Source organism: Peromyscus californicus, unplaced genomic scaffold (genome assembly GCF_007827085.1).
Source record: "Peromyscus californicus insignis strain IS unplaced genomic scaffold, ASM782708v3 Scaffold_21__1_contigs__length_65335640, whole genome shotgun sequence".
Taxonomy (NCBI): domain Eukaryota; kingdom Metazoa; phylum Chordata; class Mammalia; order Rodentia; family Cricetidae; genus Peromyscus; species Peromyscus californicus.
The window spans coordinates 34123172-34147845 of NW_026294514.1; the positions used below are offsets into that span (position 1 = coordinate 34123172).

General features: G+C 38.3%; 1 protein-coding gene across 4 annotated transcripts in view; it reads left to right on the forward strand.

Annotated features, from left to right (window-relative positions):
- Positions 1-24674, forward strand: part of Nyap2 (neuronal tyrosine-phosphorylated phosphoinositide-3-kinase adaptor 2) — a 409837-nt gene that overhangs the window by 374272 nt on the left and 10891 nt on the right. The window contains exon 7 of one of the 4 annotated variants that reach the window (XM_052750021.1): positions 22606-23156. The exons of the other annotated variants lie outside the window; for them this stretch is intronic. Coding sequence (XP_052605981.1) covers positions 22606-22638 — 33 coding nt within the window. The 3' untranslated portion in view covers positions 22639-23156. Of the gene's footprint in view, positions 1-22605; positions 23157-24674 lie in introns of those variants that run through there. 4 annotated transcript variants of the gene reach the window in all.

Here is a 24674-nt window from a genome sequence, read left to right on the forward strand (position 1 = left end):
AGAGAAATTCATAGAAATGCTTCACAATGGGAAGAATCACAGATCAAAGTGGGTTTTAATGGAATTGAATATCCACTTAGTTAAAAAAAAGCTTTGTGCCCTCCTAATGACATTAGAATACTATAATACTCTTACCTTTCCAGTGAATTACTAATAGGTCTGCAGTTACATATGACACTGTTCATCTCTCGTGTTTCATGTTGCAGCATTTCCTTTTTAGGCTTTTTGGACAAAGTAAGAGCTTCTGTTTGGAGCAAGGTGGCATCAGAACTTACAAATATCAAGACTGTAAAAGGAAATTGTCTTCTCTGAGCCTCAAACTATTCCTTTGTTGAACAAGAATGATATAACCCACCTTTATCATGTTATGAACATAGCATGAGGTTTACACATGTAGAATTCCTAGAACATGAAATGCCTTCAACATATACAGACAGTGGAGATCAGCACAATTGTTTTCTCTAAGCCAGTGGTATACACAATGAAACTACAATGGAGCACTCCAGCATTCAGATTCAGTGGTTATTTCTGAAATACTTTTGAGTGGTATGCTTATTGAAATGAACATTATTGAAAGCTTTCATCTTCATCTCCCGGACTCTATAAATCATAGTCCTCTGATCTTTTAGCTGTAGCATTTGCTGCCTACCATATAACATTATTTCAATCAAGAAAAATCTAGGTATCTATAGTGTTTACATGTCTCTATGATGCAACAAAACATCTTTTTAAAAGTATTTCCTCCTTTTATTAAACATAGATTTTTTTCTCAGACAATATAATCTGAATACAGTTCCCTCTCCCTCTACTCCTCCCAGTTCCTACCCACCTCCTCTCCCATATAAATCCACTCCCTTTCTAGAGTCTCTCATTAGAAAAGAACAGACTTCCAGAAGATCGCAACAAAACCCAATGAAATAAAATATAATAAGATAAAATGGAAACCATTCTATCAAAGTGAGACAAAACAAACCCTCAGAAAAAAATGAAAGAGCGCTAGAGAAGGCACAAGAAGGCAAGAAGGCATCAGAGACCTATTCATTCACACATTCTGGAATCCCATAGGAGTACTAAAGTGGAAAATATAATATATATGCAGAGGGCCTGGGGCAGATTCCTGTAAGCCCTGTGTATGCTGCTTCAGTCTCTGTGAGTTTTTGTGAGCTTTGCTCAGTTGTTTTAGAGAGCCTTGTTCTCTTGCTGTCTTTTGTCCCTTCTCTCCCTGACTCCTTCTGCCTCCTCTTCTGATGGGTTTGTTCCCTGAGCACTGAAGGGAAGAATTGGATGGAGAGGTCTAGTTTAGAATTGTGTGTTTCAAGGTCTTTCCTCTGTGTAATATCTTGCCATGGGTTGTTCCCATGCGTTTCAGGAAGAAGCTTCTCTTAACAATGGCTGAAAAAGGCACCAATCTATGAGTACAGCAGAATAACTTTTTCTTTTTACCTATCTGTCTGGGCTATCTAGTCTCTGGTTCTTGGTTACTCAAGCAGTATCATGTCTGGAGTCCATCTAATGGAGTGGGCTTTAAGTCAAATCAGACATCAATTGGTTACTAACGTAAGATTTGTGCCAACATTGTCCTAGCACGTTTTTCAGGCCACAAGGATAGCTACTAGCATAAACATGTTTGCTGCGACAAGGACACGTGGTCACGAGTTAGACACAAGCACTAGGCTGTCTGCCAGGATGAAGAATTATCCAGTGAAAAGCACATTGTAAACATCCACAACCAAATCCTGCAGTGCCTTGTGAAGACAGTGCTAGAGTTGATAGCCATCCCTATAAAAGGGACCTCGAGACCAAAGTAGAGAGAATTCAACAGAAGTCTCCAGATATGGATGTCCTGCAATATGCGGCTGCTATAAGGAAAGAATTGGCACTGTATAGCCATTCTGTGTCCTGAGTAGACAGAGGGCTAGGTAGTGGTATAAATGCATTTATATGAAGGCAACAGAGAGGCTTGTTGTCTGTGGAAAGTCCATCCAAGTGGCAGACACTTTGTACTAATACAATCTGCTGCTGGAATTTCTCCACAATCCTGTTGGCTACTTCTTCCCACCAGGTTAGATCCCTGTTGCCTCTGTTCTGATGTTGTCACTCACTGCATATCAGCTAACACCAAGGGATTTCAACTAATTCCTATTCACCAAGGAAGGAAAAATCCAAAATATGACCATCAGGCATGCTATTTTTATTAAAAATTATGATCAGCATCCCAGATCTATATGAATATTTATTATACATAATGTACATAGGTCCAAGTAAAGTGATTATTTGATAACAAGAAAATGGACAGAAGGCTACTGTAACACGAATCTTAAAAGGTCTTATTAATATTAAAAAAAAAACTGGAGCCAGATATTGGGTTGAAAGCTGAAGGATCACAGAAGTAGAACAAGCCACAGCCGGTCTCACCTGGCCAACTCCTCAGCTGATCCTGTTTCCACGATTCCTCAGACTGAAAGCCTCTGAGTTCTCACCCCTGAGGTCTTAGTTGAAATGCTTTACCCATTAGCTTACCTCTACGAAATCCACAGCCTCAAGACAGTGAGTTCCTGTTTCCTCATGCCTTTTATACCTTTTTCTGCCCTGCCGTCTTACTTCCTAGGATTAAAGGCCTGTGTGCTTCCCAAGCAAAGGCATGAGATCTCAAGTGCTGGGATTAAAGGTGTGTGCCACCAAGCCTGACTCTGTTCCCAGTGTGGACTTGAACTCCCAGAGATCCAGAAGGATCTCTGTCTCCTGAGTGATAGGATTAAGGGTGTGTGCCATCACTGTCTGGCCTCTATGTCTAATCTAGTGGCTGGCTGGCTCGGTCCTCTGATTCCCCATATAAGTTTTATCAGGGTGCCCAATATGTCACCACAGGCTACTTTCTTTTTTTTAATATTTTTTTATTTATTTTTATGTGCATTGGTGTTTTGCCTACATGTGTGTCATTGTGAGGTACCAGATTCCCTGGAACTGGAATTATAGACTTGTGAGCTGTTATGCTGGGAACTGAATCCAGGTTCTCTGGAAGAGCAACCGGGGCTCTTAAGCCCTCTTCTCCCCCCTCCCATTTTTTGTTTTTGTTTTTTTTTTCAAGACAGGGTTTCTCTGTGTTGCTTTGGACCTTTCCTGGAACTTGCTTGGTAGCCCAGGCTGGCCTTGAACTCACAGAGATCCACCTGGCTCTGCATCCCAAGTGCTGGGATTGAAGGCATGCACCACCACCGCCCAGCTCAAAAGGCTACTTTTTATGTTGTTAACAGTAGTACAAAGGACTAGGAGAGAAAGTGGTGGGTTAAAGGAGCAAGAAAGGTGGGAGGTACTTATTTTCTAAATGATACTACATCAAATATACTCATGCATTGTTGACCACAACTTCATATTTACATACATAAAATTATTTTTAGCCCTTTCATAAGCACCATGAACATGACATATTTTGCTATTCATAAATTGAGAATTTACCAATCAGATTTCAGAGTTCCATGTGATGGGGAAATTAGTCTCTAAAATCTTCTGTGATGGGGTTGGGCAAAATGCCAGGCTTGTAAGATAGCTGAGAAAGTGACAAGTTCACCCTGAAATCTAGCTTTACACTACTAGAAAACTCACGGCATTAGTGAAATCACAATTGAGAAAACTCAGTGTCTCAATGTATATGCATTACTAGCTGCCCATCACAAATCAAGTGAAAATTAGTGTGCAGAGTAGGTTTACCTTTAAAATACTCTTTTCTTTAGAATGTATATAATTAAATAGAAACAACAGAGAGTTCCAATATTTTTGACTGCATCATTTCTTCAGTGTGTTCGTTTCTCTGCTTAATTACCTGGAAAAATGTGACACACGTGATTTGATTTTTTAAAGGCATGCCTTACAAGCACAAAGGCTTATTTCCAGGAGTTCTGAGAAAGCAAAGTTGAGGAAGGGTTCGAATGGTGGCTTTGTACCTGAAACAAAAAAAGAAATATTTTAATCATTTCTAATCAGAAACATATTTTGTTTTGAATTCCAATGTCAAATCCACATTAAAGGATCTGCATGGAGGCGGCAAAGATTTCTCTATTAGTCATTCAGGCTGCCTTTGTCCATGTCACTGTGACCTTACAAAGAACACAGTGTCCCGAAGAACTAAAATGTTGTTCCACATGATCTCATAAAGCACATTAGCTTATGATTCTGTCCCATGTAAAAGAGTGGGGCCTAAGAAAAGAACAAAAAAGATCTGATTGTATTTTCCTCTAATAAAGTGGACTAAGGTCTCTGAGAAAGCTTAGGAGTATAATCATAGCAGCAGCTATTTGATTTTTAGTATCATCAATTCATGACAAATACATGGAAGCATGCCAACAACTTTCAATAATCCTTTTAATTTCAGACATAAAGGCAGTAAAGAAAATCAGAGTATTGGCAAAGGAATCTTTTCATTTCCAGTGTTAACTTGTTACCAGGTAATACTGGATTCTTTCTAACAAATAAATATCATGTTTCATGGAGCGTCCCACATTCTACAATCAACCATTTCTGTGAAACACTTCATTGTCCTTCTCTCTTTCAAGAAATAAACATTGGGTCAGACAAACATTTTGGCCTCGCTTTAGGACATTTGCTGGTAATAGACCAACAAAACACAAGCCTGTTGTCAAGATGTTCACAACTGTATAGTTTAGGATATAAGAAACACCCTAAATATGTGTGCAGGGAATTGTACATGAGTAGAAAATTATAAGCAACATAATTTTAATTAATTTATTTATATGCTTTATATTAAATGCCTCGGGATTTAATGTTTTTGTCAACTGGATATAAATTTAGATATACCTGACTAGAGGAATTCTCACTTGAAGAATTATCTCTCCAGCAGACTGGCCTGTGGTATGTCAGTGGGACATTTTCTTCATTGGTAATTGATGTAGGAAGGCCCAATCCACTGTGTGTGGTACCATTCCTAGGCAGTGTGCCTAGGCTGTGTAAGAAAGGAAGCTGAGCAAGCCAATAAGCGGAGGTTCTTCATGGTCTCTTCACCAATGACTCCAGCTTCCTGCTTTGAATTACTATCTTGGGGGGGGGGGCGTTTTGGTGGTAGATTATAGTTAAAAGGTAAAATAAAGCCTTTATTCACAAGTTGGTGTTGGTCAGTGTTTATCAAAGCATCTAAGAAGCAAACTAGGACAAGGGCTATGGGGACATACTGAACTAGTTAACAAAGCTACAAGGGTGGCCCACATGGTAAATCTAGAGAATGAGGCAGAACACAGCCATTCTACTGTTGTGACCTCTACTCTGTAAAAAAATTAACTGACACAGAGAAACCTTGTCTCAAAAAACCAAAAAAAAAAAAAGAAAAAAGAAATTAACTGAATTATGTCAACTTTCATCTTCTTTTTATAGAAATTAAATTTGTATTTCTCAGACACGGAGGTTTGATTAGGAATTTAAATCTATTTACTTTCAAATACTATAAGTGATTTCAGAGTCAGTTTTCATATTCACTCAAGCAAAATGGATTGTTCAACTGAAGCAAACATGCTGAGCAAGGATATTCATTTATTATTTATGTTGATATGTGTGTGAATCCACATGTATGTATAGGTGCATGCATACACATGTGTTGAAGATGTGTCTGGAAGTCAGCGTGTATTACTCCTTAGGCATCTTTCACATTTTGTTTGAGACAGGGTCTCTTATTGTCCTGAAACGTTACCATGTAAGCTAGGGAAGCTGACCAGCAAGTTCCAGGGCTCTACCTGGTTACATCTCCATCTGATCCACAGCTGCTATGCTCAGATCTTTACATGGGTTCTGGGGATAGAACTCAAGTCCTCATGATTACAAGACAAAAACTTTACTGACTGCGCCATCTCTCCAGACCACCTCCCTTCCCAGTGTCTGATGTTAGATAATGTAAAGTAAAGGCAGGGAGAGCTTTATTCAAATTGTGGGCAAATATGTTGGAACTCCTGGTGACTAATAAGGAATTTGAGTTTACAGTTTTTCTTACTGAGTTGGGTGTGTGTTTGTGTGTGTTGGTGATATGAAAGGTATTTCATTAGATTTTTATTGTGCCTTTTAAAACAGCAGTCATTTTTATTTTGTGTACATTGGTGTTTTGCCTTGCATGTATATCTATGTGATGGTGCCCAATCCCCTGCAACTGGAGTTACAGACAACTGTGTTATGGGTGCTGGGAATTGAACCTAGGTCCTCTGGAAGAGCAGTCAATTCTCTTAACCACTGAGCTATCTCTCCAGCTCTAAAACAGCAATCATGACATGAGCATAAACAACAAATAACCAGGATGACTTTCTACAATTGATGTGCTTAGTTTGGTTCTATGACTTTTTAAACTTGCATACTATTCATAAAATTAAACATTGACCTAAAATAGTTAAAATGAAGCTATAATAACCTGGTATACCGATGGGTATGATTTGTGTTCATATTTTGCTGTTGAATACAACTTATTCAGTTGTAGCAATTCATATTCTTTGCAGGTATTACTCTGTGTGGCAACGTTACTGTACTTTTTGTATACACTATTTTATTGGCTTTTATGATAACCTTGCATGTAGAATTTCATGTTTACTAAATGAAATAGAACTGTTGTAATACAGAAATCTCATTATTCTAATGCCTTAAAAGCAATATACTTTTCATTCACATGAAATGCAATCAGTGGTCACTTGGAGCAAGAGAAGCCATTACACCACTCAGTCATTCAGGGATTGAAGGACCTGTGTGCATGTACAGAATATGTGGCTTCCTATGATCTTAGGTAATACATTCTGCCAACATATGAAGGCAGAGCTGGAAGAAGTTCCTGTGAGTTATCGGCCATGTTTTAAGTGGCATATAGAACCAATCCACAGAGCCATGGGTCTGTGTGGGAAGTATTGCCTAGATCTATGCCCAAAAGGAGGGGTGGATTAAAAAGGTTTAGGGACTAGAGATCCAGTATCTATTTCCTTACCTGAAAAAAAAAATAATGCATGAAGGAGTTTCAACACTAGCAAGCAATAGACAAAGCACATCCAATAAATATTTTTGTGAATACTATAGTTCATTACATGTTGTATCATCTATATGCTGTGTTCTAAACTTAAAATCTAAGCTTCTGAATATAATATTTAGTTTTCATGTAACAGATGTCAAAAATGGTTTGGACAAGTTTTTCAAATAAGCCTTAGTTTTATTTGGCAATAGGTTAAATCCTTGTAGGTTTTCCTGGTAGGCCAGACTCTTGAGACATCTAAGTGTGTGGTAAGACTAAACAGTCTTATGATTTTGTTGAATAATGGGGTCTATTTAGTAAGTCTAAATGGACTGAGACATGGGTCTGGTGAAAGATGAATCAGAATGCAATGGAAAGCTACTGATGTGACATAAATAAGTCTAAAGTACATGCCAAGCTTCACATAATCTCTCTCCTTCACTGTGCAGTTCTGAGAAGTGGCCTGGAGTCCGGCTAACGAAAGGGATGGGGATGTCTGCATTCACCACACTCTTTCCTGACTAAATCTCAACCTCATTCAGCCACAGAGTAATGGACTCCTTTCAAAATCTAAGACTTTTAAAGACTATCCTTTAAATTTAACTACCTAAATCTGGAACAAGACATCCAATTTCTTGTTTTCTCTGAGGACAAATTGAATTTTAGTTTTTCTTTTTATTATGAGAAAACCTTCATATTTTTCTTGTAACGTTCTCATTGGTGTAAGTTACCTTTCATCTGTGTTATTCAAGATTAATTAATTGTGGCATATCTCGCATAAATTTGTATTGCATCTATGTTGTGTGGATTAAAGTTATGATATTGAAATCCATTGGGCTACCCAAAAATTAGAGTAAATTAAAAGGAAGCCATGATTTGACATAAAGCAAAGAGTGGTATATGGGAAGGTTTGGAAGGAGGAAAAGGAAGGGGGAAATGATGTAATTATATTATAATCTCAGCAAATAAATTTTTTTAAAAGAAAGGAATAGATTTGGCATCTGCTCATTTATTTTGTATAATACATTTTCCCTCAAAGAAGGCCCAGTGTTTCTACATCTCCAGGAAAACTTCTTACCAGTAATTCAAACCTGATGTGTTCAAATGAAGTTTGGATTTTCCTGATGATGTTGGGTAGAATTAGTCCACAACATCCATCCCTTTATCCCATTGCTCTGCCTCATTGCCCATGAGCAGCTTGCATTACTGAGTTATCATATTTAGGTTTATCTGCTCATTTTACATATCTTCAACTAGAATTAACTTCCAATAGGAATGGAAACTGTGCTTTACTTACTGGCAAGTCTTCCCCTTCAGAATAATACTGGAAAATGAAGCATTTAATGGTATTTATTGAATTAATCTTAAAACTTAAGTAATTAATGGAAAGATGTGTTACAATTTCCCTGTAAAACTTTAATTTTAAAATTATTATAGATAGGCAAAAGTAGAAGAGTCTAAAGTACTGGAGACTAGAAAATGAGTTGTTTCTCTTGTAAGAAAAAATTAAGTGTATAATTAACTATGTATCATTAAATGTATGTATAATTTTGATCAGGGTTAACTCAGATGTAGGAAGCCAGGGCAATAGCATTGTAACTTTATGCTCTAATTCCCTAGAGATGGTAACAGAATCATATGAAAAGCAACAGACTACCTCCAACTGAGGGACATACACCAAAATAAATAACTAATTTGACTCCTCAAAATGTCATCAAGGACAAGGAAAGCCCAAGAAACATGGGATCAAGGAAGCCTAAAGAGGGTGACAACTGAATTCCAAAAGATACCACGGGTAGGAAATTGCCCTAGGGTAAAAACTAGAAAGAATTCAGTACAACATGGATTCCAGTTTATAGCAATAGATAAATGAGTTAGTTACTTACAAATGTATTATACTTATTTAAGATGTTAATGACAGGGAAACTAGCTGCAGGCCTGTGGGAATTAAATGTTCTCGAATTTTATGCAATTCTAAAACTAATCTTAAAATTTTTTTACTAAAATTTGCCTTTAAACTCTTAACCATAAGGGCCTCAAAAAGAACTGGTATAGCCTATAAACACCAGGAATATTATGGGCTGTGCGTGTGTTTGCACTGTAATTAAGATTGTGCACTGAGGTCTTGTTTATCTGTTTTCCCTCCAAATGTGACTTAGGACGCCTTGTTCCTTCAGCCGTCTTACTCGCTTGTATAAACTTTGCCATCACTTTTCAGCCTGTGGTTATTACCAACATAAAACATACCAGAGCTCTTGTGCCAAGGGTTTCTAAGGAGGAAGGGAGGGAAAAACAGAGAAAGAAAATCCCTAAGTGTTAACATTTTCTGTGTGCTAATATTCTAGGTGGTAATATATTGGAAGTCAAACCTGAAACAATAGTTAAAATTTATCACTTAATATTGGAAATATTTCAATGTTTGTGGGTAGGTATATATTTAAGATATTAGTGATACAGACCATGTTGGATAAGTATACCAAACACTGTCTACAGTTTCATCCTCAATGTCCTTGTTGAGACTGTCATATATTTGACATTCCATATAGCTGGAGAAATCTGCACTTGATATTTTATTAAAAACAAAACAAAATTTTAAAATACCCATTGTGTCATATAGGCATCTGTGTCAGCATGACTGCACTAAATTACATTGTGTGTCTCATGGTTAGATCTAATGTTTAACCTCTATGATACTTCCACAGACGAAAAGTATGCTAGAGGTCTCTAAAGAGGGTAGCTATACTATATTCAGTTAGGTATTTAGTCTTACTAATGCTTTTGAAGCCATGGGCTTAGGTTCAAAAAAACATCACTTTCTATTTAAAATTAGTAGACATGAATAGCAAACAGTGCAATTCACCGTGTGTAGGAAAAATCCCCGTGTGTTATGATGTGTATATCTGTTGCTAACTGGTTGGGGAGCAAGAGAAACTAGTCTTCATGATGATAGGATGTTGCCCACAGTAAAATGAAACAAAAAGAAACTTCAATTGAACTGTCACAGCATGATTTAGAATTAGGAGAAATGTGTTGCTTTAGACCATGTGTCTTTAATGAATCTAGATTATTTTTGACCAAAGATAATGGAGATTTTATTGGTTTGGTCTAAATGATTCAATCTGTCAGAGGAGTGAGGCACAAAGAGCAAGACCTTCAGCATTTCCTAATTTTCTCAAGGAAGTGGATATTTTTCTTTTTGCTCTCTATAGCATTTATTCCACTAATATGCTTGGGTGGAAAAAGACTACAAATTATATATACCATGGGGACTATTGGAGCTACTCTTCCAGAAAGTTCCTATGCTTTCTAACTTGGTAGTCAGAGGTAATATTTGAATATGCAATTTTACCCCCCACTGAAATCTGCCCATCAAAAATTCTCCTGGAAGTTGATCACTTATGGATTTCAATCTGTACATGAATCTAGTGTTAAAAATACTAGCTTGGCATTCTGGGTCATGAATTATTTTCTTAAAAGCTTGGTCACATGGGCCAGTGTCTCTTAAAGTAACTCATTATATATATAAAATATTTGATATTATAATATATATATACTGATTTGATATATACATATTTGATTAGCCCTATGTTAAAGTAATGGTGTTACTCAACTCACATAAATATTATTGACTTTTAAAACCCCTTGGTCCATGGGAAGTGATAAATGTGTACAATCCATTCGATTAATATCTGAAGTGTTTGGGAGTCAGGAAAAGGAGATGCCATCTACATTTTGGTAAAAAGATAATATCCTATAAAACGTGGGAGCATATTCAGGCTTTAACCAAAGGTTTAACATGTGGAGAATTGCAGTGGAATTTATGATGAGAAAATGTTACAAAGGTTTCAAATAACAAAATGATATATGATGCACTTGAGGAAGTGAGTAGTTTTGGTATGAGGATGTCCTAAGAGTTACAAATAAAGGATAGAAAGGAGGATTTTAGGTAGAGAACCAAGTGTCTCAAATATCTTGCTTACTGTTGTTCTAGATATTACAGTCTGCCACATGCTTTGGCATTCAAGCAACATCTATGGACAATGTTTCCTTACCAGTTATATCTCTCATTGAGGACAAATATTTTCCTGGGGAAAAAATAATGCACTAGGATGGAAAAAATAATATAACCTGTAATTGAAGAGTTCTTTGTGTGTCCTATTAAAGTCCAATAAAATCTAACAAGAGCACTCTTATCCTTATAAAAATTGTATCTAACTGCAGATAACTGGGTGGATTTTTTTATAGTCTAGGTAGAAATATTGAGTATTCTAGTTTATGTGCTTAGATTAGAAATCCCAATTATATTAAAATAATAAAAGTCAATAAGTCCTTCCATAGTCAAATGTATGACTGACCAGCCAAAGAATAGGGATGTCCAGGAGTAGAGCTAAAATAATCTTTAGTAGGCATCTCGAATATTCCTTAAGTCCTTCTTTTAAAAACATATACATCATGCTTTATGTGTGCTTGTGTTTATTACATAAGCTGTAGAAGATGAGTAGATATACTTTAGTCTTTATGCAGTTCATCATCAAGAGACACGTGCATATACCTCAAAGTGACACTGAAGATGAGTGATCTATAGAAGAATTATGCAAGCCTACTGACACAGGGTAGGTAGGACATTTTCCAAGGAGGTTCTCTAGAATCAGGAATTGAAGTATAAACAGAAGAGAATAGAGGACAGGGCTATGCTGGAAAAGAGAAATTGAACTGCTAATACTACCAAGATGCAGTTACAAATGTGTAAATATGAAGAGCTAATCATTAAGTAATGATGGATGCCATTATATAATAAATAAACAAAACTTGATAGAAAGTAGAAATTGAACTGCTAATGCTATCTGGATGCAGACATGAGTGTATAAATATGAAGAACTAGTCATTAAGGAAGGATAAATGCTATCATAGAATAGATGAACAAAACATGAAGGAAGCTTGGAAGAAAGTCTTAAGTGTTGAAAAAATTAAGAGGATGTACATTTATACAAAGGAAATATAACTATAAATACATGTACACTGAGAGCCAAATAAAACCAAGGCAATGAATGGGAAGAGCCTATCATGTGCATTTTTTTTTTGTATTAACAACAATTATAACCAAATTGGCCATGGAAAATCCTACAAGAGTCTTTTAACCTAGGATAAACCACCTGGCCATGTTAAATTCTGCTCTGTCGGTAAAGCAATCTGCTCAAGTCAGTGCTTGTGCTCACAAACAGCATTGCTAGGACTCTTTTATTTTCTTTATTTTTTAGCAGAAAGGAAGTTGCTGTTTTCTTCAGTTCCTTGGTTTGTGTTTCACCAGAATTGTTATTATCTTTCCTGAAGAGTTAACACTCTTCACCTGAGACTTAGGAGCACTGGAGGCAGTGTGAGTTTCCTTAAATAAGCTAGCAAAGTGTACTTTGGAACCTCATCTTAGCATTCTCCTGGTGCTCACAATTCCATTCCTTCCGTTTAAGTTTTCTGCAAAGCTTCTTGTCGGGTTATCAGTAAACAAGGTGTCTCAAACATAAACTTCCTATGTTCAGCTACATGAAGAGCTGAAAGAATATTCCCCCATGGTACCTTAACATCTGAACTGGAAAGGCCTACAGGCCACAGAGGCCCTGGTATACTTAGATCCCAGCATGGCAACAGATGGGAATAATCAAATCCAGACATGGCACTTAGCAGGAAGGAACATGACTGGCACCTGGCATTTCCTTAGAAAAGTCAGAGTGTTCAGAGTACAGTAACAAACACTGCTCAGTGTTTCTTGGTTTGGCTCTGTGGTGAAGCCATATTGCAGCCTGAGTATAGAGAGTATAGACTATAGAGAGGCTTTTATTTTGTGGCATTTTAAGCAAAGTTGTGTTTCTTCACCTTCCAGTCATCAGTCTTCATCCCTGCCTTTTTGGGCACCTTCACTATCCTGCGGGTTCACCAAACCACATCTTTATATAGATATTCCAGTCTGGATTTTCACCAAGCCCCATGATGTAAACTCTCTTATTTGCACACTTGGAGTTTCCATCATCTCAAGTAAGTTTTTTCATTCAAAGAATCTTCTTTTATGGGGATTTTCCCCCTTCTCTTTCAGTCAACAATTTTTTTTCTTGGTTGATGGTTCCATATTCATTGAGGAGTCTTCCTTAATATTTTTAATTGGCAGTGTCTTTGGCTTATATCTCAAATGGCACACACATTATGTATGCATGCATTTAACCATTTTGTATATGTATAAATACATTTGTGGTAAGTATATGCATGCAGGCTCACATGTGAGAATGGGTTTGCATGCCCATGTGCATGTGTGGAATCGAGAGGAGGACATTAAGTAGCTTCACTGTCACTCTTACTCATTTTGAGACAATGTCCTTCCATGTACTCAGTTAGGCCCCATGATTCTCCTGTCTCTGCCTCCCACAGCACTGGGCTTGCATGCATAAGTGGTAAAGCGTGGCTTTTGACATCAGTGAAGACAGGTCCTCATGCTTGCACAGAAAGTATTCCTACCCAATGAGCCTCCTCTCCAATCCATGTATGTATGTATGTATCTTTTATCTCCTTATATTTATTATATATACATTCATATGCATAATATATATCCATTAGACTATACTCTATATGACTATGTAATATATAGTATATATTTGTTTCTTATTTCACACAAAGATTATACACTTTTTAAAAAAAAGCACTTCACAATGTAGATTATAATCCTGCCACTGTTCAGCATCTTATGTACTTCTGGTACTGAGAACTGATTCTGAAGAATGATTCAAATATGCAAGCATCCATATAATACCTTATGTGAATTAGTCCTTTAAAAAGGTCTAAGATCATCATAAATTGTAAACATTTATGTTAGTCTGAAGTCCCCAGATAAATATAATGGTTATGTAATCACAGAGGCAGATGATACTCTTAAGATTTTTTGTCAGCAAACTGAAGACTCAGGAGAATTGCATCATCCTACCTACATGCCATCAGGCTCATGACACAGCAGGAAACTCCTTCTGACCTGTTGAAGGCTCAACTTTTTTGTCTTATTTGGTCTTTTAGCTAATAGGATGTGCCCACATACATAAGGGAGGAACAATTACCTCCCCCCATAGTCTGATAAACCAAATGTCAAGCTTATTCAGAAATACTCCTACTATTTTCTTAGGCAGTCTATGTCCTAGGGAGGGTGGCATGTGAAAATAAAATACTGATTCTGATCTCAGATGAAGAGTGGTTCATAGTTTTAGAACTTCAAACTATTAACTGACATCATGCCAAGGAGCATTTTATATAGATTTGTTAACATGTTTAATTCTGAAGAAGGCAAACTTACAGATCACATTCTCACTTTTTGCCCTTGTTCATTTCTTCTTCCTGTGGATATTTTTAATAGTATCAAAAATAAAAGTCAAAAGGAGAGGGCAATGTAATATGTGACATAAAAGTTGAGGGGAGCACTCTTTGGAGACTGGAAGGGAATCAGAAAATGGGACTGGACCAAGGAGGACATGGAGAGGCAAATAAGAACACAGTAGAATTTATATACCTACTACCTACCTACATACATACATGCATACATACATATGTGTGTTATAATAAAGAGCATTATTTTGTATGCTGACTATAACATAATTAAAAACTTTAAAATACAAATATTAGTATAAAAATGGAGGTTGTCTTAATTTTTTAGTAAGCATACTAGATGTGCACAGGGAACTGCATGTGAGCTCTAGATACAAGGGGGACAAAGGTCAACAGAGAACAAATCATTGCAAGCAAATATATTTCATCATTGCAATGTGTGGCCAAGGAAACAGAAGAAACAGTCTCTCACTTGTTTCTCTGTTAAATGTTATTTTTAATTTAATTTAACCATGGAACATATTGGCCAATGGATTAAAGTCGTACTGAGGGACATTCAAAGTCGCATGTAAACTGTGCTTTGTCAGGTCTTATTCAACTGCATTCTTTAATGCTGCATCCAAAGATTTAACTTTTTTTAAAATAACATAATTCTTTATTGATTCTGTGGGAATCTCACATCATGCACCCCAGGCTTCCTCACCTCCCTGTCTCACCATATCTGCCCCTCACCACTGCAACACCCCTCTCTCAAAAGGATGCCCACTAAAGAAATTAACTAAAAACAAAACAAAGCAAGCAAACAAGATAACACCCCACCCTCTGTCTTTCCCATCTCTCCAACACCTGTTCATTTGTCCTGGTGGCATCGGGAGCTGTGGTGTGTCACACATTATACCCTTTTGTCCAATCAGCTCCAACTGCAGTTGTTCACTGCAATGAGTCATTGGTCTGGTTCAAGGCCTCTGGCACACCATCGTCATTGGACCCTCACCAGAACGCCTCTAGGATATCCTGCTGTTGCCCCTAGTCATGGAGTTCCTGTGGCTATTATTCCATAGGACCAGTTTCTTCACATGTTACCACTGGTCATACATGGGGTAGATGTTCTGGTGAGCCAACCCAAGGCCCAGGTGTGGGTATGTGGTAGCTGAGCTGGTCAGTCTGGGCTGCTGGGACCACCCCTCTCAGGTGAGGCATGGAGCCAGCTTTCCCATGCCCATGGTAAGGGGTGGGAGGGGTGGGACCACCTCTCCAAAGTGTGTCATCATGGCCCTGGTGGCAGCACAGGCCACCCAGGTCAGTATGGCCCTGGTGGCAGCACAGCTCTCAGACACCAGCTAGGTCTCAGGTAGCTGGCCAGACCCTGGACATCTGCAAGGCCCTTGATGGTATGAGGAGCCATGGATATCAACTCACACCCCAGTTGTGGCAGGACCACGGACTCCGACATGGTCTTTGGCAGCAGCCCTGGCTCAGATAACACTATGGCCTCAAGAGACAGCACAGGCCACTCAGATTGGCATGGCCCCAGCAGTGGCATGGCCCTTGGACACCAAAATGGTCACAGGTGGTGGCCCAGACCCTGGGCATCCTTGTGGCCTTTGGGGGCAACATGGATGTCAACACAGATCCTGGTTGCAGAAGGACCACAAAGATTCAAATTGAATTTTATTGAAATTTTATATGGGGTAATTGTAAATTTACGTGAATTTGGATATAACACTACGCCTTAGTCAATGTTCTATTGCTGTGAAGAGACAACATGACCATGGCAACTCTCATAGGAAGAAGCATTTAATTGACACTTGCTCACAGTTTCAGAGGTTTTAGTCAATTATCCTCATGGTGGGGAGCATGGTGCACACAGGCAGACAGGGTAACTGGGAGCTCTATAACTGGATCTGAGGCAGCAGTAAGAGAGACACTGGGTAACAGAATTTTCCCAAGTACCTGCCCTGAGAAAATTCCTCCCAGAGTCCTGGGGAAGAAACTACATCTGGCATGGGGTTATCTGAGGGAAAAGAATCTGCATACACCATGTTCTTTGTCCGTTTACTTTATTCCTCTATGACAAAATTTTATCTATACAGCTTCAGTTCCATCCTGAGTCTCAGTTCCTCTCTGTACCTACTTTTTCTATACCTCATAGCCCTAGCAATAACTAAGCCTTATACTTTAGGTCTCATCTTCATCCTCTGTTCCTTCATCCTCCATCTATCCTTTCTAGCGCCTTACTCCTGGCCCTGATAAACTCCACAAGAGATCTGCCTTACCATCTACAGAATCTCTACTTTTCTCTCTTGTCTCTGGCCATGTGGCTCAGTCTACCATCTGCAGAAAACTGCCTTGTTCTTTCTTTCCCAGCCATATGATTCTCTGCCTCCAGGAATCCTGCCTCACTCTTTTCTCCACCTGGAGATGCAAAAACCCTCCTCTGTTCTCACTCAATTGCTCTGGAATGCCACTAGGCCTGAAGGCAAGGGGTGGTCTCCACTATTCTGTTTTCCACTAGTTCTTCAATGCTTTGTGTAGCTGATAGTTTTCATGTGTCCTTCCTGGCCCCCGGTCAGGACAAATCTCTCTCATCTGCTGGTCCTGCAGCCTCTCAGACCCAAATGAACACACACAGGCTAATATTATTTTTAAGCTATGGCCATGGCAGACTTCTTGCTATCTAGTTCTTATACCTTTTTTTCTTTTTATTTTATTTTATAATTTAATTTAATTTTACATATCAGCCACGGATTCCCTTGTTCTCCCCCCTCCCGCTCTCCGCCTCCCCCACCTTCCCCCTAGCCCACCCCCCATTCCCATCTCCTCCAGGGCAAAGACTCCCCTGGGGATTGAGTTCAACCTGGTAGATTCAGTCCAGGCAGGTCCAGTCCCCTCCTCCCAGGCTGAGCCAAGTGTCCCTGTATAAGCCCCAAGTTCCAAACAGCCAGCTCATGCACTGAGGACAGGTCCCAGTCCCACTGCCTGGATGCCTCCCAAACAGATCAAGCCAATCAACTGTCTCACTTATCCAGAGAGCCTGATCCAGTTGGGGGCTCCTCAGCTATTGGTTCATAGTTCATGTGTTTCCATTCGTTTGGCTATTTGTCCCTGTGCTTTTTCCAATCTTGGTCTCAACAATTCTTGTTCAGACAAACCCTCCTCTTTCTTGCCAATTGGAATCCTGGAGCTCCACCTGGGGCCTGGCTGTGGATCTCTGCATCCGGTTCCCTCAGTCATTGGATGAAGTTTCTAGCATGACAATTAAGTTTCTAGCATGATAGCCATCCTATCACCAGAATAGGTCAGATCAAAATGACTCTGAGATACCACCTTACACCTGTCACAATGGCTAAGATCAAAAACACTGAAGACAGCTATGCTGGAGAGGATGTGGAGCTAGGGGAACACTCCTCCATTGCTGGTGGGAATGCAAGCTTGTACAACCACTTTGGAAATCATTATGGCGCTTTCTTAGAACATTGGGAATCAATCTCCCCCAAGACCCAGCTATACCACTCTTGGGCATATACACAAGGAATGCTCAATCATACCACAAGGGCACTTGCTCAGCTATGTTCATATCAGCATTGTTTGTAATAGCCAGAACCTGGAAACAACCTAGATGCCCTTCAACTGAAGAATGGATAAATAAAATGTGGTACATATACACAATGGAATACTAGTTCTTATATCTTAATTAACCCATTCCTATTCATCTGTAAGTTGCCATGTGCTTACCAGTACTTCTATATCTTGCTTCTCATGGCAGTGACTGGCAGCATCTCCTTGCCTCTCCTTTCTCTTCTTGTCTATCTGTTTGGATTTCCTGTCTGCCTCTAAGCTGCCTTTCCATAGGCCAAATAGCTTTATTTATCAACCAATCAGAGCAACACATATTCACAGCATACAGAAAGACATCCACAGCAGCTTTGTTTGTGGCTGGCCCTAGCTAAAGGTGAAATTTACAAAAGGCAGATACCCAATTCAAATGCTAAAAAGAGAGCAGGGAGGCTCAGAGGCCTACTTTACCTTATCCAAGTACTAGCCTGAGCAGAATGCTCACACATACACATTCTATGGAAATTATGAGCACAAGAAATTTATAATGAGGAGCAGCTAAATATTAAAGCTGAATAACACCAACTATTCCATGATAAATGGCTTCCCTCTTGAAGGACCCTTGGTAAGTCAAGGTATAGCTTATTATATACAGCTGGACTCCCTATATCATATTCTGTGGCTCACCACAATTCCCCTTTCCTTGTACAGTAAAAAAGGATGTTTAATTCTCTCTAGGGCCATGAATGATGTGGATTAATATTAAGTTTGGAGATGACTGGATAATTGATAAGTAATTATTGATATATTATCAATAGTTGTATCAGTAATATATATTCATAATCTATAAAATATATTTATAATAAGTAATCTACACAGATGGCAAGTTGAGAATAAGTTTAGCCATCTAATAAGTGTATTTGTATATAATTAGAATATCTCTGTCCCAAGAAGGGAGGCAGAGGAATAACATAAAAAAATCTATCATTAGCTATTACAGCATAATATGGTCAAATGTGTCTAAATACTATGATTCTGACTTATCAAAAATAAATGATTAGTTTAGAACATTGACTCTATCTATTAATCTCTGGTAGTGGTATAAATTTTGTTAAACTGTATTTTAAGGAGGTATACTTAGATAAAATTACCTGAATTAGTCAAGAGCATCTGTGAGACCAAGGCTGCACCTGCAGCTTACCTAATTTAAATTTGTAATCAGTGCAATATTAAACTATTAGCTATGAGAGGATAGTAATAACCTGTGGGAGGGTATACATAGCAAGACTCACATACAAAACAATTGTCAGAAGTACATGAGAAGAATATCAGATAGTATATACATTTTTGTATCATGGGCAGAATTTATACAATTAATAATAGAACATTTTTTTAAGGTCAGTCCAGCCCCTGGGCTGGAGAGTTTGGTTCAGAAAAAGGGGTACGTGACAAAGGGGCTGTAGAAATCTTTCATGGTTACTTCCTGCTGAGATGGGGGCGAAGCTGAGGGTCTTGAAGGCTGGAATGCAGTGGAAATCCAGGAAGCGCAGGCTGTTTCAGGTTCTGTGAGACATGTGTAGCAGGATTTTCTGTCTCGTGGGCTGGAGGGTGGGGTGTAGACCTGCAGCTAGACAGCGTGTCGTGGTTCAGAGGATGACAACCTATAACTCTTTAGATGATTAGAATTTCTGCTGGGAACAAATATATGTGTTAATGGTAGAACATGCAGTTGAGGAGTTTTAAATATGAGGAGTTTTAAAGAAGAAACCTTTTTCTCTTAGGTGTACCTATGGAATATTATTGAGCCATATACCAGATACTATACCAGATACAATCAATAAACAGCAAAATATATGCTGGACTGGTCAAGCAGCACTCCTAATTTACTGCCTTCTGCTTCCAATGTTGCTGTCACAGACTAAAGACAGGCAATTCTGAGTTTTTGTTTTGTTTTGTTTATGTGTAGACATCTGTGTTTGTGTGAGTGCATGCCAGCAGAGGCTAGAAGAAGATGGTGTCAGATCCCTGGGGGCTGGAGTTGCTGGTGGTTAGGAGCCACCTTACATGGATGCTGGAACCAGAGCTCTTGTCTTCTGGAACAGAAATGCATGCTCTCATAACTACTGAGCCACCTCTTCAGCCCCAGGATCTGAGTTTGAAACCATACTCCACAGATGTGCATGAGCATGCCAGGTTGTACCATTCAGCCCCTTAGATTATTGAGTTCTGACGCTGATTGGTTTGGTTCAATAACTGTTCAAAAGTATCAAAGTGCTCAATGGAGTAGATTGCCTGTAAAAATTATTAGTATTCATTTGTCCAATTTTTCTACCACCTTGCACTATTTCTTCATTATTCAGACCCACTTCAAACATGCCTTACTCAGGAAATATGGTAGCACTGCCTGACTTACTTCTCAGATACCAAACTGTGGACTTGTCTCCCACTGTTTTTGGTAACAATTTAACTTTCTTTTTGTGTGTTTATTCAACTAACATCTGTCTCCTGCATTAGCTTACAATGTGGCTCTTGAATATGTATGCCATTTCCCAGAATTTTGATAAAATCAGCTCCTGAAAATAATGACAAACAAAACCCAAACAAAAAAAATTGAATTAAGAGAATGAGAAGGCTGATTATGGTGACTCAAGGCTATCATCCCAGTACTCAGAAGGCTGAGGCATGTCATGGATCCTGAGTTAATGGCTAGCCAGGGCTATAAAGCAAGGATCTGGAGACAGACAGACTGACAGAGAGACAGAGACAGATGGAGAGGAAAGAGAAATTTTGGACAAAAGGCAGATACCCTTAATTATGTGAACATCTCTGAGATTTTTAGCAGAATGTATATTAACAAAAATATCATATCTGTATGATAAAATTAACAGACTTTTTTGCTAGCAAAGAATTCAAGAATAGGAACTAGCTACAGTTAAGAACACTTTATAAGGCAAAACCAATAGGAATACATAGGCTAAAATAAGCGATAGCTGACCAGTGGAGACAGATACACAGATAAGAAAGCTAGAAACGTACTTTGATCTTTTGCGGCTGTAGATTCCAAATGGTTCTCTTAGGTACATCTTATTAACAAGTCTATCTGCTGTTAAGTGAATGTAATTTAAAATGATTAAAACACAAAACTTTGAATGTGTTTACACATACACATACCCTTGGCTATGGGTAACCCCTGTCACTTGCTTCTAGCCGTTAGAATATAGCAAAGGTAATATGATTTGCACAGTTAACTGTTAATATTAATCAGGTGGTGCTCATGCAGTCAAAAGGAAGATCGCTTTCATTGGTAAGAGCAAATCAGGCTTTCTCCGAGGTACTGCTCGGTAGGCATGGGAGCAATCTCAGCTTGTCTGGCTATGCAAACTGCTATATAGCTCATGTAATAGATCACCATGAATGCCTCAGTCTTACAGCCATAAAATGGTATGCCAATCAGCAGAAAAATCTGTTCTTGAAAATCTGTGAAACTGCTACTATTGTGTTTGTCAAGTTGGTCAAACATCCCTATGTTCACATGGCTTTATCTGTATAGAAAGTGAATTTTATACTATCATATCATCTGCAAATAGTGAAAGTTTGACTTCTTCCTTTCCAATTTGTATCCCCTTGATCTCTTTTTGTTGTCTTATTGCTCTAGCTAGAACTTCGATTAATATATTGAATAAATATGGGGAGAGCTGACAGCCTTGTCTTGTTCCTGATTGTAGTGATATCACTTTGAGTTTCTCTCCATTTAATTTGATATTGGCTGTTGGCTTGTTTTAAATTGACTTTATTATGTTTAGGTATGTTCCTTGCATTCCTGATCTCTCCAAGACGTTTATCATGAAGGGGTGTTGGATTTTGTCAAAAGCCTTTTCAGCATCTAATGAAATGATCATGTGTTTTTTTTCTTTCAGTTTGTTTTTATGGTGTATTACATTGACAGACTTTTGTATGTTGAACCATCCTTGCATCTCTGCAATGAAGCCTACTTGATCATGGTGGATATTTTTTTTGATGTGTTCTTGGATTCAGTTTGCCAATATTTTATTGAGTATTTTTGCATCAATGTTCATGAGGGAGATTGGTCTGTAATTCTCTTTCTTTGTTGCATCTTTGTGTAGCTTAGGAATTAGAGTAAGTGTAGCCTCATAAAAGAAGCTTGGTAACATTCCCTCTGTTTCAATTGTGTGGAACAATTTGAAGAGTATTGGTATTAACTCTTCTTTGAAAATCTGGTAGAATTCTGCATTGAAACAATCTGGTCCTGGGCTTTTTTTGGTTGGGAGACTTTTAATGACTGTTTCTATTTCCTTAGGGGTTACTGGTTTATTTAAATTGTTTATCTACTCTTGATTTTAATTGGTATGTGGTGCCTATCAAGAAAATTGTCCATTCTTTTAGATTTTCCATTTTTTTAGAGTACAGGTTTTTGAAGTATGACATGATGATTCTCTAGATTTCCTTGTTGTCTGTTGTTATGTCTCCCTTTTCATTTCTGATTTTGTTAATTTGGATGCTCTCTCTCTGCCTTTTGTTTAGTATGGATAAGAGCTTGTCTATCTTGTTGATTTTCTCAAAGAACCAACTCTTTGTTTTATTGATTCTTTGTATTGTTCTCTTTGTTTCTATTTTATTGATTTTAGACCTCAATTTGATTATTTCCTGGCTTCTCTTCCTCCTGGGTGTGACTTTGCTTCTTCTTGTTCTACCAGGGTACTCCTACAGCTGATAAACACCTTCAGTAATGTGGCAGGATAGAAGATTAACTCAAAACAATCAGTAGCCCTCCTATATACAAATTATAAATGGGCTGAGAAAGAATCAGAGAAACGTCATCCTTTACAATAGCCACAAATAATATAAAATACCTTGGAGTAACTCTAACTAAGCAACTGAAAGACCTGTATGACAAGAATTTTATAGCTCTGAAGAAAGGATAATTAATAAAGAAGATATCAGAAAATGGAAAGATCTCCCATGGTCATGGATAGGTAGGATTAACATAGTAAAAATGCCAATCTTACCAAAAGCAATCTACAGATTCAATGCAATCCACATCAAAATCCCAACACAGTTCTTCACAGACATGGAAAAAACAATACTCAACTTCATTTGGAAAAACAGAAAACCCAGGATAGCTAAAAAAAATCCTGTACAACAAAGCCACCTCTCCCAGGACAGCTAAAAGAATCCTGTACAACAAAGCCACCTCTGGAGGCATCACGATCCCTGACCTCAAAATCTACTATAGAGCTATAGTAATAAAAACAGTTTGGTATTGGCATAAAAAAAAAAAAAACAAACAAAAAAAAAAACATGTGGACCAATGGAATCGAATTGAAGACCCAGACATTAACCACAACCTATTAACACATGATTTTTGGCAAAGAAGCCAAAACATGTACCATGGAAAAAATAAAGCATCTTCAACAAATGGTGCTGGCATAACTGGACGACAACATGTAGAAGATTGCAAATAGATCCATATCTATCGCCATGCACAAAACTGAAGTCCAAGTAGATCAAAGACCTCAATATAAAACCAGTGACTCTGAACCTGATAGAAGAGAAAGTAGAAAATAGTCTTCAATGCAGTGGCATAGGAGACCACTTCCTAAATATAACACCAGTAGCACAAATACTGAGAGCAACAAATAATAAATGGGACCTCCTGAAACTAAAATGCTTCTGTAAGGCAAAGGACAAAGTAAATAAGACAAAACAACAGCCTACAGAATAGGAAAAGATCTTTACCAACCCCACATCTGACAGAGGACTGATCTCCAAAATATATAAAGAAGTCAAGAAACTAGACATCAAAATAACGAAAAATCCAATTAAAAAATAGGCTATAGACCTAAACAGAGAATTCTCAAAAGAAGAATTTCAAATGGTTAAAAGATATTTAAGAAATTGTTCAGCATCCTTAGTCATCAGGGAGATGCAAATCAAAACAACTCTGAGATACCATCTTACACCTATCAAAATGGCTAAGATCAAAAGCAATGGAGACAGCTTATGTTGGAGAGGATATGGAGCAAGGGGAAAACCCTTTCACTGTTGATGCGAGTGCAAACTTATACAGCCACTTTGGAAATCAGTATGGCGGTTTCTCAGAAAATTGGGAATCAATCTTCCTCAAGACTCAGTTATACCACGCTTGGGCATATACACAAGGAATGCTCAATCATACCACAAGGACACACGCTCAACTATGTTCATAGCAGCATTAATTGTAATAGCCAGAACCTGGAAACAACCTAGATGCCCCTCAACTGAAGAATGAATTAAGAAAATGTGGTACATATACACAGTGGAGTACTACTCAGCAGAGAAAAACAATGACATCATGGAATTTGCAGGCAAATGGATGGAACTAGAAAATATCATCCTGAGAGAGGTAACCCAGACTCAGAAGGACAAACATGGTATGTACCCACTCATAAGTGGATACTAAATATAACACAAAGGATAATCAGACAACAACCCACAACTCCAGAGAAGCTAGCTAACAAGGAAGACTCAAAGAGGGACATGTGGATTGCCCTGGAAAGGGGTAATAGATGAGGTCTCCATGAGTAAACTGGATATGAGGGCTGGGCAATGGACGTTAGGGATAGGGGATGAGAACATAAGGGAATGGAATGGTAATGGAACAGGGATGGAGTGGGAAAGCAATGAAAGAAATACCATGATAGAGGGAGACATCATGGGGATAGAGAGAAACCCAGTGATAGGGAAGTTGCCAGGAATCCCCAAGGATTACCCCAGCTTGGACTAC